General features: G+C 47.7%; 1 protein-coding gene across 1 annotated transcript in view; it reads right to left on the bottom strand.

Moving 5' to 3' along the window:
- Window positions 1-8,703, bottom strand: part of LOC121001430 (NXPE family member 3-like) — a 118,608-nt gene extending 109,905 nt beyond the window's left edge. The window contains exon 1 of the mRNA XM_040432493.1: window positions 8,511-8,703. Coding sequence (XP_040288427.1) covers window positions 8,511-8,579 — 69 coding nt within the window. The 5' untranslated portion in view covers window positions 8,580-8,703. The remainder of the gene's footprint in view (window positions 1-8,510) is intronic.
- Between the last annotated feature and the right edge of the window lie 3,705 nt (window positions 8,704-12,408).

Here is a 12,408-nt window from a genome sequence, read left to right as displayed (position 1 = left end):
GGGACCTCTCTCCTCTGCCTGGGTGCCGGGGCCTAAATGTGTGACAGTGGCCTGTTCCAGTGGTGGGTGACGTGAAGCCTGATTCTCTGCTATGACATGAAGACAGATTCTGTGCTGACATAAGGCCAGATTCTCTGTTATGGGACCTCTCTCCTCTGTCTGGGTGCCGGGGCCTAAATATGTGACAGTGGCCTGTTCCAGTGGTGGGTGACGTGAAGCCTGATTCTCTGCTATGACATGAAGACAGATTCTGCGCTGACATAATGCCAGATTCTCTGTTACGGGACCTCTCTCCTCTTCCTGGGTGCCTGGGCCTAAATATGTGACAGTGGCCTGTTCCAGTGGTGGGTGACGTGAAGCCTGATTCTCTGCTATGACATGAAGACAGATTCTGTGCTGACATAATGCCAGATTCTATGTTACGGGACCTCTCTCCTCTGCCTGGGTGCCTGGGCCTAAATATGTGACAGTGGCCTGTTCCAGTGGTGGGTGACGTGAAGCCTGATTCTCTGCTATGACATGAAGACAGATTCTGCACTGACATAAGGCCAGATTCTCTGCTGTGGCGTGAAGAGACTGATTCTCTGCTGACATGAAGCCAGATTCTTTGCTATGGCATGAAGAGACTGATTCTCTGCTGACTTGAAGCCCAATTCTCTGCTATGGGACCTCTGTCCAATTGATATTGGTTAATTTTTATTTTTTTAATTTTTATTTTAATTCATTTCCCTATCCACATTTGTTTGCAGAGGATTTACCTACATGTTGCTGCCTTTTGCAGCCCTTTAGCTCTTTCCTGGGCTGTTTTACAGCCTTTTTAGTGCCCAAAAGTTCGGGTCCCCATTGACTTCAATGGGGTTCGGGTTCAGGACGAAGTTCGGGTCGGGTTCGGATCCCGAACCCGAACATTTCCGGGAAGTTCGGCCGAACTTCTCGAACCCGAACATCCAGGTGTTCGCTCAACTCTACTGGGGAGAAATGTGGCCTACTACTACTGGCTGGATGGCTTGTGCTGCTGCTGCAGCTACTACCAAGTGCTAACTCTCCAATGACAAGAACTCTTCTATTTTACAGACATTTTAATATGAGACCTAAGACTTAAAACTCATGAGTTTGGTACATGGATTATTAAATGAAACTAGCAAAATTGCACATGTTTCAGTCATTTAAAGACAGAAGCACTATTAAATGTCTCTTCCTGTCTACAAACACAATGCACATTGGTATTGACAATTTCAATGATAATAAAATGCATGAAATGAAACTGCTATATTAATGTAGTTATCGGTTAATAAGTAACTGGTAAATAAATGCTGTATTTGCAGCAGAATGCATTCAGTAATACTGCGGGTTATGATGCAATACAATGTGTTCACAGTTAACTGGTATACACATGCTGTTATTGCAGCAAAACACATTCACTGATATTACGCAGTATGGTTTTTAGAACAAAAAGGACAATTGCTCAGCTTTTGTAGCAAAATGTATGCTATTGGGGTGCTGGAAATAGGCCTATGAACTGTGGAAACTTTCCCCCTCCAAACAAAATAGCTGGGTGACTACAGAAAAAGTTAGTTTCTTGCAGAATTTTGTAATTTTGTAATCTGTATGAGACAATAATGACCAGTCTATCACTCACTCTATGTAATAAGCTTTCCCTGCTAAAACTCTAAAATCTACCCAATTATATTTCCAATGATTTTCCTAGTGTCCCTATAGTGTCCCTATAGTGTCCTTAGTAATTTGCTTGTATCTGCAATTGGTTTTTCGGCAGACACTGCCACAGCACATCCGATCACATCCACAGTAAAGAACAGAATGGCATCTGGCTCGTACTCAGCAGAAGGACCTGGCTGAATATTGCCTCCTGATCGGCTGAATCTAGGTTGTCTGTCTGAGCCTGTTAGGGCAAGCACCTCCGACTTCCTTTAAGTGCCCAGTGGTCCTTCATCTTCTTTCTCCCCCCTTATGTGAATCAATCTAAACAAATCGCTAAAACTTTTTATTCATTTGACTAATTCATTTTTGTGAAATTTATAATGAATCCAATTTGTTCAACCTCTTGCCCACCGCCACATGACTTTACACGTTGTGTCGGTAGACTCTTACCTGTAACCCAACGTATAAAAACATTTTGTTACATTGCGATCTGCCAGTGCTCCGTGCAGGGGCGGACTGACCGGTCGGGCACTTCGAACACGGTCCGAGGGCCCGGCCGGGATGGGGGCCAGCCGCAGAATAAGATTATGTGTTAATGTTATGCCCCAGGGCTCCAGTCTTGTCGCCATTTGCGACTAGAGCCGCGCCGCAGCTCTGAATACAGCGGCGGGCACAGAAGCTGAACTATCATGTTCTTATCAGCAGCGCAGTGGAAGAGTCTCTCCCTCCCCCTGTGCTGCTGCTGCCGCCGCGGCCAATAAGATGGACAGGGGGAGCGGCTGTGGCCACTGCGCCACCAATGAAGATAACTGAGCTGTTAATACAAATACAGGAGTCGGGTGCTGGAATCAAATAGCCGGCACCCGACCTCTATGACAGGGCGCGGCACCTGAGGGGTTAACTGCGCTGATCACAGCTCCCCGTCATAGAGGTCGGGTGCCGGCTATTTGATTCCAGCACCCGCCTCCTGTATTTGTATTAACAGCTCAGTTATCTTCATTGGTGGCGCCCCCCCCCCAGTATAATAAACATTGAGTGCGGCCCCCCCAGTATAATAAACATTGAGTGCGCCCCCCCCCAGTATAATAAACATTGAGTGCGGCCCCCCCAGTATAATAAACATTGAGTGCCCCCCCAGTATAATAAATATTGAGTGCGCCCCCCCCAGTATAATAAACATTGAGTGTGCCCCCCCCCCAGTATAATAAACATTGAGTGCGCCCCCCCCCAGTATAATAAACATTGAGTGCGGCGCCCCCCCCCAGTATAATAAACATTGAGTGCCGGCCCCCCCCCAGTATAATAAATATTGAGTGCGGCCCCCCCCAGTATAATAAACATTGAGTGCGGGGCCCCCCCAGTATAATAAACATTGAGTGCGCCCCCCCAGTGTAATAAACATTGGTGGCGCAGTGGGCAGTGCCAATGAGGGTTAAAAAAATAAATAAATTAACTCACCCCCTCCAATTGATTGCGCAGCTGCCGGTCTCCTGTACTTTCTTCAGGACCTGTGGTGACGTCACTGAGCTCCATCACATGGTCCATTACCATGGTGATGGATCATGTGATGTATCATGTGATGAGCACAGTGATGTCACCACAGGTCCTGAAGAAAGTACAGGAGACCGGCTGCTACGCGATCAATTGGAGGAGGTGAGTTAATAAATTTATTTTTTTAACCCTCATTGGCACTGCCCACCAATGTTTATATATTTATTATACTAGGGGGGGGGGGGCGCACTGCCCACCAATGTTTATATATTTATTATACTAGGGGGGGAAGGCGCACTGCCCACCAATGTTTATATATTTATTATACTAGGGAGAGGGGGGGGCACACTGCCCACCAATGTTTATATATTTATTATACTAGGGAGGGGGGCGTACTGCGCCACCAATGTTTATTGTGTTGGGGGGGGACGCACTGCGCCACCAATGTTTATTATGTTGGGGGGGGACGCACTGCGCCACCAATGTTTATTATACTGGGGTGTTGGGGGGGACGCACTGCGCCACCAATGTTTATTATGTTGGGGGGGGGCGCACTGCGCCACCAATGTTTATTATACTGGGGTGTTGGGGGGGGGCGCACTGCGCCACCAATGTTTATTATGTTGGGGGGGGGGCGCACTGCGCCACCAATGTTTATTATGTTGGGGGGGACGCACTGCGCCACCAATGTTTGTTATACTGGGGTGTTGGGGGGGGGGCGCACTGCGCCACCAATGTTTATTATATTGACCTTCTACTACGCATTCTGCATTAAAGAATGCTATTATTTCCCCTTATAACCATGTTGTTATAAGGGAAAGTAATACAGTGAATAGACTTTCATCCTAGCAACCATGCGTGAAAATCGCACGGTTCAACCGGAAGGATGGATCCGGCATTCCGGTATTTTGATTGCCGGATCCAGCACTAATACATTCCTATGGGGAAAAATGCTGAATCCGGCATTCAGGCAAATCTTCAGTTTTTTTCGCCAGAGATAAAACCGTAGAATGCTGCGGTTTTATCTTTTGCCTGATCAGTCAAAAAGACTGACCTGAAGACATCTTTTCCGGTATAGAGCCCCTGTGACGGAACTCTATGCCGGAAATGAAAAACGCTAGTGTGAAAGTACCCTAAAATATTAAGTTTAAATCCCCCCTTTCCCAATTTTACATATAAAATATATAAACAATAAATAAACATATTACATAGCGCTGTGTCCGTTTCATAAAATGCGAAATGCACGCGGCTTTTTTTGGTGTTTTTTTTTTTTGCACGGTATTGAGTATCGCAATACTTTTTTATGGTGACGAAAGCGAATCAAAACTTTGGTATCGAAACAACCCTACGCCGATCTGATCGGCGTAGCGTTGTCACGATACCAAAATTTGGATTCAGTTTTGATTTGGCGACTAAAAATGTAATTTGGCTCCTAAATTTTTCAGTTCAGGAGCCAATGGCTACTAGGTATTTTTTTTAGTCTGGAGCACTGTGCCCAGCACCCCGATTCCGAATGTTATGCTGGCCTGGTAATGGCAGCGGGGCCCGGTGCAGTCACTGTATTCTATTACACCGGGCCCCGCTCACTGTAATAATAATATTCATATGTGAACAACTTGAAATCCTCTGCGATCCTCTCCCTCTCTGTACTCACAACCTCAGTAGCAGGCCGGGCGGCAGCGCAACTCACTGACGTCACACGCCTGCTCCTCCCACTTTATGAATGAAGCAGGCGGAGCCAGTGGCGTTGCTAGGGCTGGTGTCACCCGGTGCGGTAGAAAATGGTGTATTTTTTTAGCCATATATGGGGGCTATGGTGGTGCTGCTGCCATAGGGGGCATCCGTTAGCTCAGCAGACCCCCCCTAGCAGTCAGAGCCTGGTCTCGGGAGGGGCACTTCCAGATTATTTTCTGTCCACCACCACAAAACAATGGTGCTAATAGAACAGACTACACAGTGTAGCGGTATACTGTATATTGTGTGACGTCAGTGAGTTGCGCTGCCGCCCGGCCTGCTACTGAGGTTGTGAGTACAGAGAGGGAGAGGATCGCAGAGGATTTCAAGTTGTTCACATATGAATATTAGTATTACAGTGAGCGGGGCCCGGTGTAATAGAAGACAGTGACTGCACCGGGCCCCGCTGCCATTACAACACCAGATGCCGGCCCCCAGACCCTGTATTGGGGGTCATTCACTCACAGGGACACTGTTATGGGGGGATCTGTGAATGACACATATATAGCATAAGGTGCTATATATGTGTCACCCACAGTGCCATCCACAGAGCCCCCACGACAGTGCCATCCACAGAGCCCCCATAACAGTGCCATCCACAAAGCCCCCATAACAGTGCCATCCGCAGAGCCCCCATAACAGTGCCATCCACAGAGCCCCCACAACAGTGCCATCCACAGAGCCCCCACAACAGTGCCATCCACAGGGCCCCCACAACAGTGCCATCCACAGAGCCCCCATAACAGTGCCATCCACAAAGCCCCCATAACAGTGCTATCCGCAGAGCCCCCACAACAGTGCCATCCACAGAGCCCCCACAACAGTGCCATCCACAGAGCCCCCATAACAGTGCCATCCACAAAGCCCCCATAACAGTGCCATCCGCAGAGCCCCCATAACAGTGCCATCCACAGAGCCCCCACAACAGTGACATCCACAGAGCCCCCACAACAGTGCCATCCACAGGGCCCCCACAACAGTGCCATCCACAGAGCCCCCATAACAGTGCCATCCACAGAGCCCCCATAACAGTGCCATCCACAAAGCCCCCACAACAGTGCCATCCGCAGAGCCCCCATAACAGTGCCATCCCCAGAGCCCCCACAACAGTGACATCCACAGTGCCCCCATAACAGTGACATCCACAGCGCCCCCATAACAGTGCCATCCACAGAGCCCCCATAACAGTGCCATCCACAGAGCCCCCATAATAGTGTCATCCACAGAGCCCCCACAACAGTGCCATCCACAGAGCCCCCATAACAGTGCCATCCACAAAGCCCCCATAACAGTGTCATCCACAGATCCCCATAACAGGGCCATCCACAGAGCCCCCATAACAGTGTCATCCACAGAGCCCCCATAACAGTGCCATCCACAGAGCCCCCATAACAGTGCCATCCACAGAGCCCCCACAACAGTGTCATCCACAGAGCCCCCATAGCAGTGCCATCCACAGAGCCCCCATAACAGTGCCATCCACAGAGCCCCCATAACAGTGCCATCCACAGAGCCCCCATAACAGTGCCATCCACAGAGCCCCCACAACAGTGCCATCCACAGAGCCCCCATAACAGTGCCATCCACAGAGCCCCCATAACAGTGCCATCCACAGAGCCCCCATAACAGTGCCATCCACAGAGCCCCCATAACACCTTTTGGTTCAAAATATTTTTTTATTTGGCTATTCCCCACCCCTCTTGTAATTGTTCCGCTACTTGTGGGCTGCGCGGGAATGAGTTCAGTCACTTCAGTGCGCAATCCCGTCCTGCAGCGCGTGATCCCGCGAGACCCGCCACTGTAGGTCACGGGTCTCGCTGGATCACGCGCCGCAGGATGGGATTGCGCACTGAAGTGACTGAACTCATGCCCATGTAGCCCGCAAGTAGCGGATCAGTGGAACAAGTACAAGGTGGGTGGGGGGATGATCTGTGGGGTTACCCAGACGGCTAGGCCCTTCACAGTAGTTATTAACCCCTTTCAGCAGTCCCCCATTCACTGAAGGAGGGACTGCTGAAAGGGGTTAATAACTACTGTGAAGGGCCTCCCCCCCTTTCACAGTAGTTATGCCCAGATATGTGCCCCCTTCACAGTAGTTATGCCCACACTGCTTCTAACAGAGGCTCACTAATGGACGCTGAGATTAGATCACCCCATACGAAAGCATTGAATCAATGCTTTCCTATGGGGAAAAATCTGACCCTGGAGGTCATCATGCAGAGTGTGAGGACGTCCAGCGTCAGATACCGGACCAAAGGTCTGTTTTACTCCAGGAAGCCCTCAGGTGGCTGCCAGCGACTAGAGGCCGACTTATTGCTGGGACGTAAACAATGCAGCTTCTCTAGAACATTGCAGCTCGAGTTGCAAAAGGGACACTGTACCCAGACCACTTCAATGAGCTGACGTGGTCTGGGTGCCTTTTGTGTCACTTTAACTTTGAAATCTTATTAAAGATTGTGTAGGGTGTGGCTGGAGGCGGGGCATGGAGGCGGGACAAGGGTGGGGCTTGCAGCAGAACATGGGTGGGGCCTGTAAGGGGGCCCTTGATTTATTTTGCCCGGGGGCCCCGAGGGTTCTCAGTCCGCCCCTGGCTCTGTGATGCTGCAGATCGCTGTGACCGCACTGCCATTAGAGGAGGAGTAGTCGCTTGTGCAGTAGGACAAGGCTGATGATGATGACAACACTGACCTTGATGACCAATCATCTTAATAGGGAACAGGGCTGGGAAGACATCTCGGGCTGGCTGGTGAGAATGGCGAGCTGTATGCTTGTTTACTTTTGCATTGACAGGCATATCATTCACATGAAGCAGTCTGATGATTACTGGATAGCCATGATTTTAGACTCTCGCTATCAAATGGGGGAATGTTTTTCTGTTGCCAAGGTTAAATTACTTTATTACCAAGAAATACTTCTTCTAGTTTTCGAAGAGCAGACTCCCGTCGTCATTGTGTCTGAGGTCAATCTCCACCCCACCCCTCCCTGGGTCAGACAAGTAGCAGAAGTCACAGCAGCGGCCAGTTCAGTCTCATGGACATGATGGAGCAATTCTTTCATGTGCCATGCAAAGCTGAGACAAATCAGCGAACAGAGACATACAGCCTCAACACCGGGGTTCAGTCATACCTAGACTCTGACTCTTTTCCAGTGCAGACCGTGTTCCCTGACCATATGGAATTCTGGCAGGCAGACTAGAACAGTGGCCCGAACTGGCCCAGAATAGTCGCTCTGTTCTCTCTTGCCCAGCTTCCAGAGTCATCTCAGAGAGGGTTTTCAATGCTCAAATTGACGAATCAGACACAAAATTTATTTCACTCATTTCCAATATTAAGATGATGTCTCACCTTCCTGGACCTACTGTAGATGTAGCTCATTGATATTGTGCTGTTATTGAGTCAGATATCTACCATACACCAAGCTCCTTCTCTACAAGGCCCTCCCCCAGTTTCAATTCCAAGGACATACATCATTATGTAAAGATTATTACCCTGAGGTGGAGAACACTGAATCTTCTTCCCAAGAGAATCCCAAACAAATACCAGTAAATTATTTAGTAATCTATGTATTATATTCCATGGGGTCCCTCCCAGTTAGCTCAAAGATAATATAATACTTATCCCTCTTACCCCAGTGATGATGAGTATGATGAGGAGCCAGAGGCACAGAGTTCGGTGGAAGTTCTTGCTCCTGGTCATGATGATTTCCTTGGGTCTTCAGTTGGCTTCTTGAGGTTGTGGCTCCCCCTATGGTCAGAATGCTGAGAAGTGCAGACGATCACCTCACTGTGTATTCTGGAAGAGAGTCACTTCTCTTCTGCTATCCAGACCTACCCTTCTTCTCCACTGTCCTGCCCAGCCATCTCATCATAGTTATCTCCACCTTTCTGTACCGACAGGTTTACGGTATTTCTCGTTAAACAGAGCGTCCTAGTTCTTCTTGTGTAAATCTATTTATAACCGGGTGTCACCATTCTGCTTGTCCGAGGTCGGTGCCTGTGTGCTCCCTGCTGTCAGCCATCATGCCCTGGAGAATAAAATCTGTCCTGTATGTCCACATTAATTGATGATTGTCTGGAAATTTTTTCTCTCTTGATGACCTAAATATTTTTTGCATGATTTGACAAAGACAATGAGCTGCCTATCATCAAACTAGCCCAGCAAGAGGCTCCATCATGTTCCCTGATGCTGAGAGCACATGAGGTAGAATGGGCCTTAAGCCACAATGATCCCCACAAAGCAGCTGGCCCTGATGAAGTTCTTGGAAAGGTGCTAAAAACTGTGATAAACAGCTGAAAACCGTGTTTACCAGTATATTTAACAGCTCACTAGAGTCGGCCATTGTCCCCAATTGCATGAAGTCCTCCACAATTGTCCCAATTCCAAAACAGGCAGGGGTGAAGACCTTAAGTGATTATCGCCCGGTGGCTCTCACTGTTAGGCCTCCTGCACACGACTGTTTTTTTTTTCCCCGTTTACTGGCCGTTTTTACGGAACCATTCATTTCAATGGTTCCGCAAAAAAAAGGAATGTACTCCGTATGCATTCCGTTTCCATATTTCCGTTTTTCTGTTCCGTTTAAAGATAGAACATGTCCTAATATTGCCCGCAAATCACGTTCCGTGGCTCCATTCAAGTCAATGGGTCCGCCAAAAAACGGAACACATATGGAAAAGCGTCCGTATGTCTTCCGTTTCCGTTCCGTTTTTTGCGGAACCATCTATTGAAAATGTTATGCCCAGCCCAATTTTATCTATGTAATTACTGTCAACTATATATGCCATACGGAAAAACGGAACGGAAAAACGGAACAGAAACAAAAAAACGGAACAATGGATCCGTGAAAAACGGACCGCAAAACACTGAAAAAGCCATACGGTCATGTGCAGGAGGCCTTATGAAGTGCTCTGAAGAACTTGTCCTCAGGCACATGAAGAGCAGGATCTGCACCTCCATGGACCAATACCAGTTTGCTTACAGAGCACAGGTCGGCTGAGGATGCTGCGTCACTTACCCTTCACACCTGGAGCAGAGAGACAGCGATGTGCGGATGCTGTTCATTGATTACAGCTCGGCCTTTAACACCATCCCACCCAACAAGTTGGCAACGAAACTGAACAACTTGGGTCTCAGCTCAGACCTGTGCAACTGGATACTGGATTTTCTTACAAAAAGACCACAAATCGTCCGCATGGGCAAGCACTTCTCTTCATCCTTAACACTAAACACTGGGGTACCGCAAGGCTGTGTGTGGAGCCCTCTCCTTCACTGTCTCTTCACCAATGACTGTAAACCTATTCACAATACCAATACCATTATACAATGTGCAGATGACACGACCGTGATTGGCCTGATCTCCAACAATGATGAAACATCCGATAGGAAAGAGGTTGAGAACCTAGAGAGATGGAGTAAGAACAACAACCTCATACTTGATACCAAGAAAACAAAGGAGCTAATTCTGGATTTTAGGAAGAAGAAACGAAAGGGACACCATACCATTAGCATAAATGGTGGAAACGTGGAGATTCTTGGGAGTACATATTAGTCAGAACCTGTCATGTATAAAAAACACAACAGAAATGACCAAAAAAGGCCTTCGGAGGCTTCATTTTCTGAGGAGTCTGAAAAAAGCACAACTCTCAAAACAGCTGCTAGTCAATTTTTACAGGCGCACCATAGAATCTGTTATCACATACTGCATTACAGTGGGGTCCTCCGGCTGCTTTTCTGAGGACAAGAAGACCCTCAAGCGCATCATCAGAATGGCTGGAAGAATCACTGGTCCTCAGTTACCATCACTGGAGGACATCTTCACTGCTCGTTGCAGAAACAGGGTAAAGATTATCTGCGGGGATCCAACTCACCCCGGCCACAGCCCTATCACTTCCCTACCCTCCGGTAGGCGTCTTAGAGCCCTACATGCCCGCACCACTAGGCTGAAGAACAGCTTTTACCCCGAAGCTATCAGTCTCCTAAATGCTCAGAGACTATTGCCCCTTCCAAGGATAGAAACTACCACAGACTGAAAGTGACTGCTGCATTCGTGACCCCATGATGATCTCTTGTCTGCAGTGGTGTCTGATCTGTGTGTATATATACTCATAAGCACTTCCTACTTTGCTCTTGCTATATACAGTTGCAAGAAAAAGTATGTGAACCCTTTGGAATGATATGGATTTCTGAACAAATTGGTCATAAAATGTGATCTGATCTTCAAGTCACAACAATACAGGGAGTGCAGAATTATTAGGCAAATGAGTATTTTGACCACATCATCCTCTTTATGCATGTTGTCTTACTCCAAGCTGTATAGGCTCGAAAGCCTACTACCAATTAAGCATATTAGGTGATGTGCATCTCTGTAATGAGAAGGGGTGTGGTCTAATGACATCAACACCCTATATTAGGTGTGCATAATTATTAGGCAACTTCCTTTCCTTTGGCAAAATGGGTCAAAAGAAGGACTTGACAGGATCAGAAAAGTCAAAAATAGTGAGATATCTTGCAGAGGGATGCAGCACTCTTAAAATTGCAAAGCTTCTGAAGCGTGATCATCGAACAATCAAGCGTTTCATTCAAAATAGTCAACAGGGTCGCAAGAAGCGTGTGGAAAAACCAAGGCGCAAAATAACTGCCCATGAACTGAGAAAAGTCAAGCGTGCAGCTACCAAGATTCCACTTGCCACCAGTTTGGCCATATTTCAGAGCTGCAACATCACTGGAGTGCCCAAAAGCACAAGGTGTGCAATACTCAGAGACATGGCCAAGGTAAGAAAGGCTGAAAGACGACCACCACTGAACAAGACACACAAGCTGAAACGTCAAGACTGGGCCAAGAAATATCTCAAGACTGATTTTTCTAAGGTTTTATGGACTGATGAAATGAGAGTGAGTCTTGATGGGCCAGATGGATGGGCCCGTGGCTGGATTGGTAAAGGGCAGAGAGCTCCAGTCCGACTCAGACGCCAGCAAGGTGGAGGTGGAGTACTGGTTTGGGCTGGTATCATCAAAGATTAGCTTGTGGGGCCTTTTCGGGTTGAGGATGGAGTCAAGCTCAACTCCCAGTCCTACTGCCAGTTTCTGGAAGACACTTTCTTCAAGCAGTGGTACAGGAAGAAGTCTGCATCCTTCAAGAAAAACATGATTTTCATGCAGGACAATGCTCCATCACACACGTCCAAGTACTCCACAGCGTGGCTGGCAAGAAAGGGTATAAAAGAAGAAAATCTAATGACATGGCCTCCTTGTTCACCTGATCTGAACCCCATTGAGAACCTGTGGTCCATCATCAAATGTGAGATTTACAAGGAGGGAAAACAGTACACCTCTCTGAACAGTGTCTGGGAGGCTGTGGTTGCTGCTGCACGCAATGTTGATGGTGAACAGATCAAAACACTGACAGAATCCATGGATGGCAGGCTTTTGAGTGTCCTTGCAAAGAAAGGTGGCTATATTGGTCACTGATTTGTTTTTGTTTTGTTTTTGAATGTCAGAAATGTATATTTGTGAATGTTGAGATGTTATA

Source organism: Bufo bufo, chromosome 5, assembly GCF_905171765.1.
Source record: "Bufo bufo chromosome 5, aBufBuf1.1, whole genome shotgun sequence".
In the NCBI taxonomy this organism is placed as follows: Eukaryota; Metazoa; Chordata; class Amphibia; order Anura; family Bufonidae; genus Bufo; species Bufo bufo.
The sequence above is the reverse complement of the archived record's forward strand: the minus strand, read 5'-3'. Positions and strand labels throughout refer to the sequence as shown.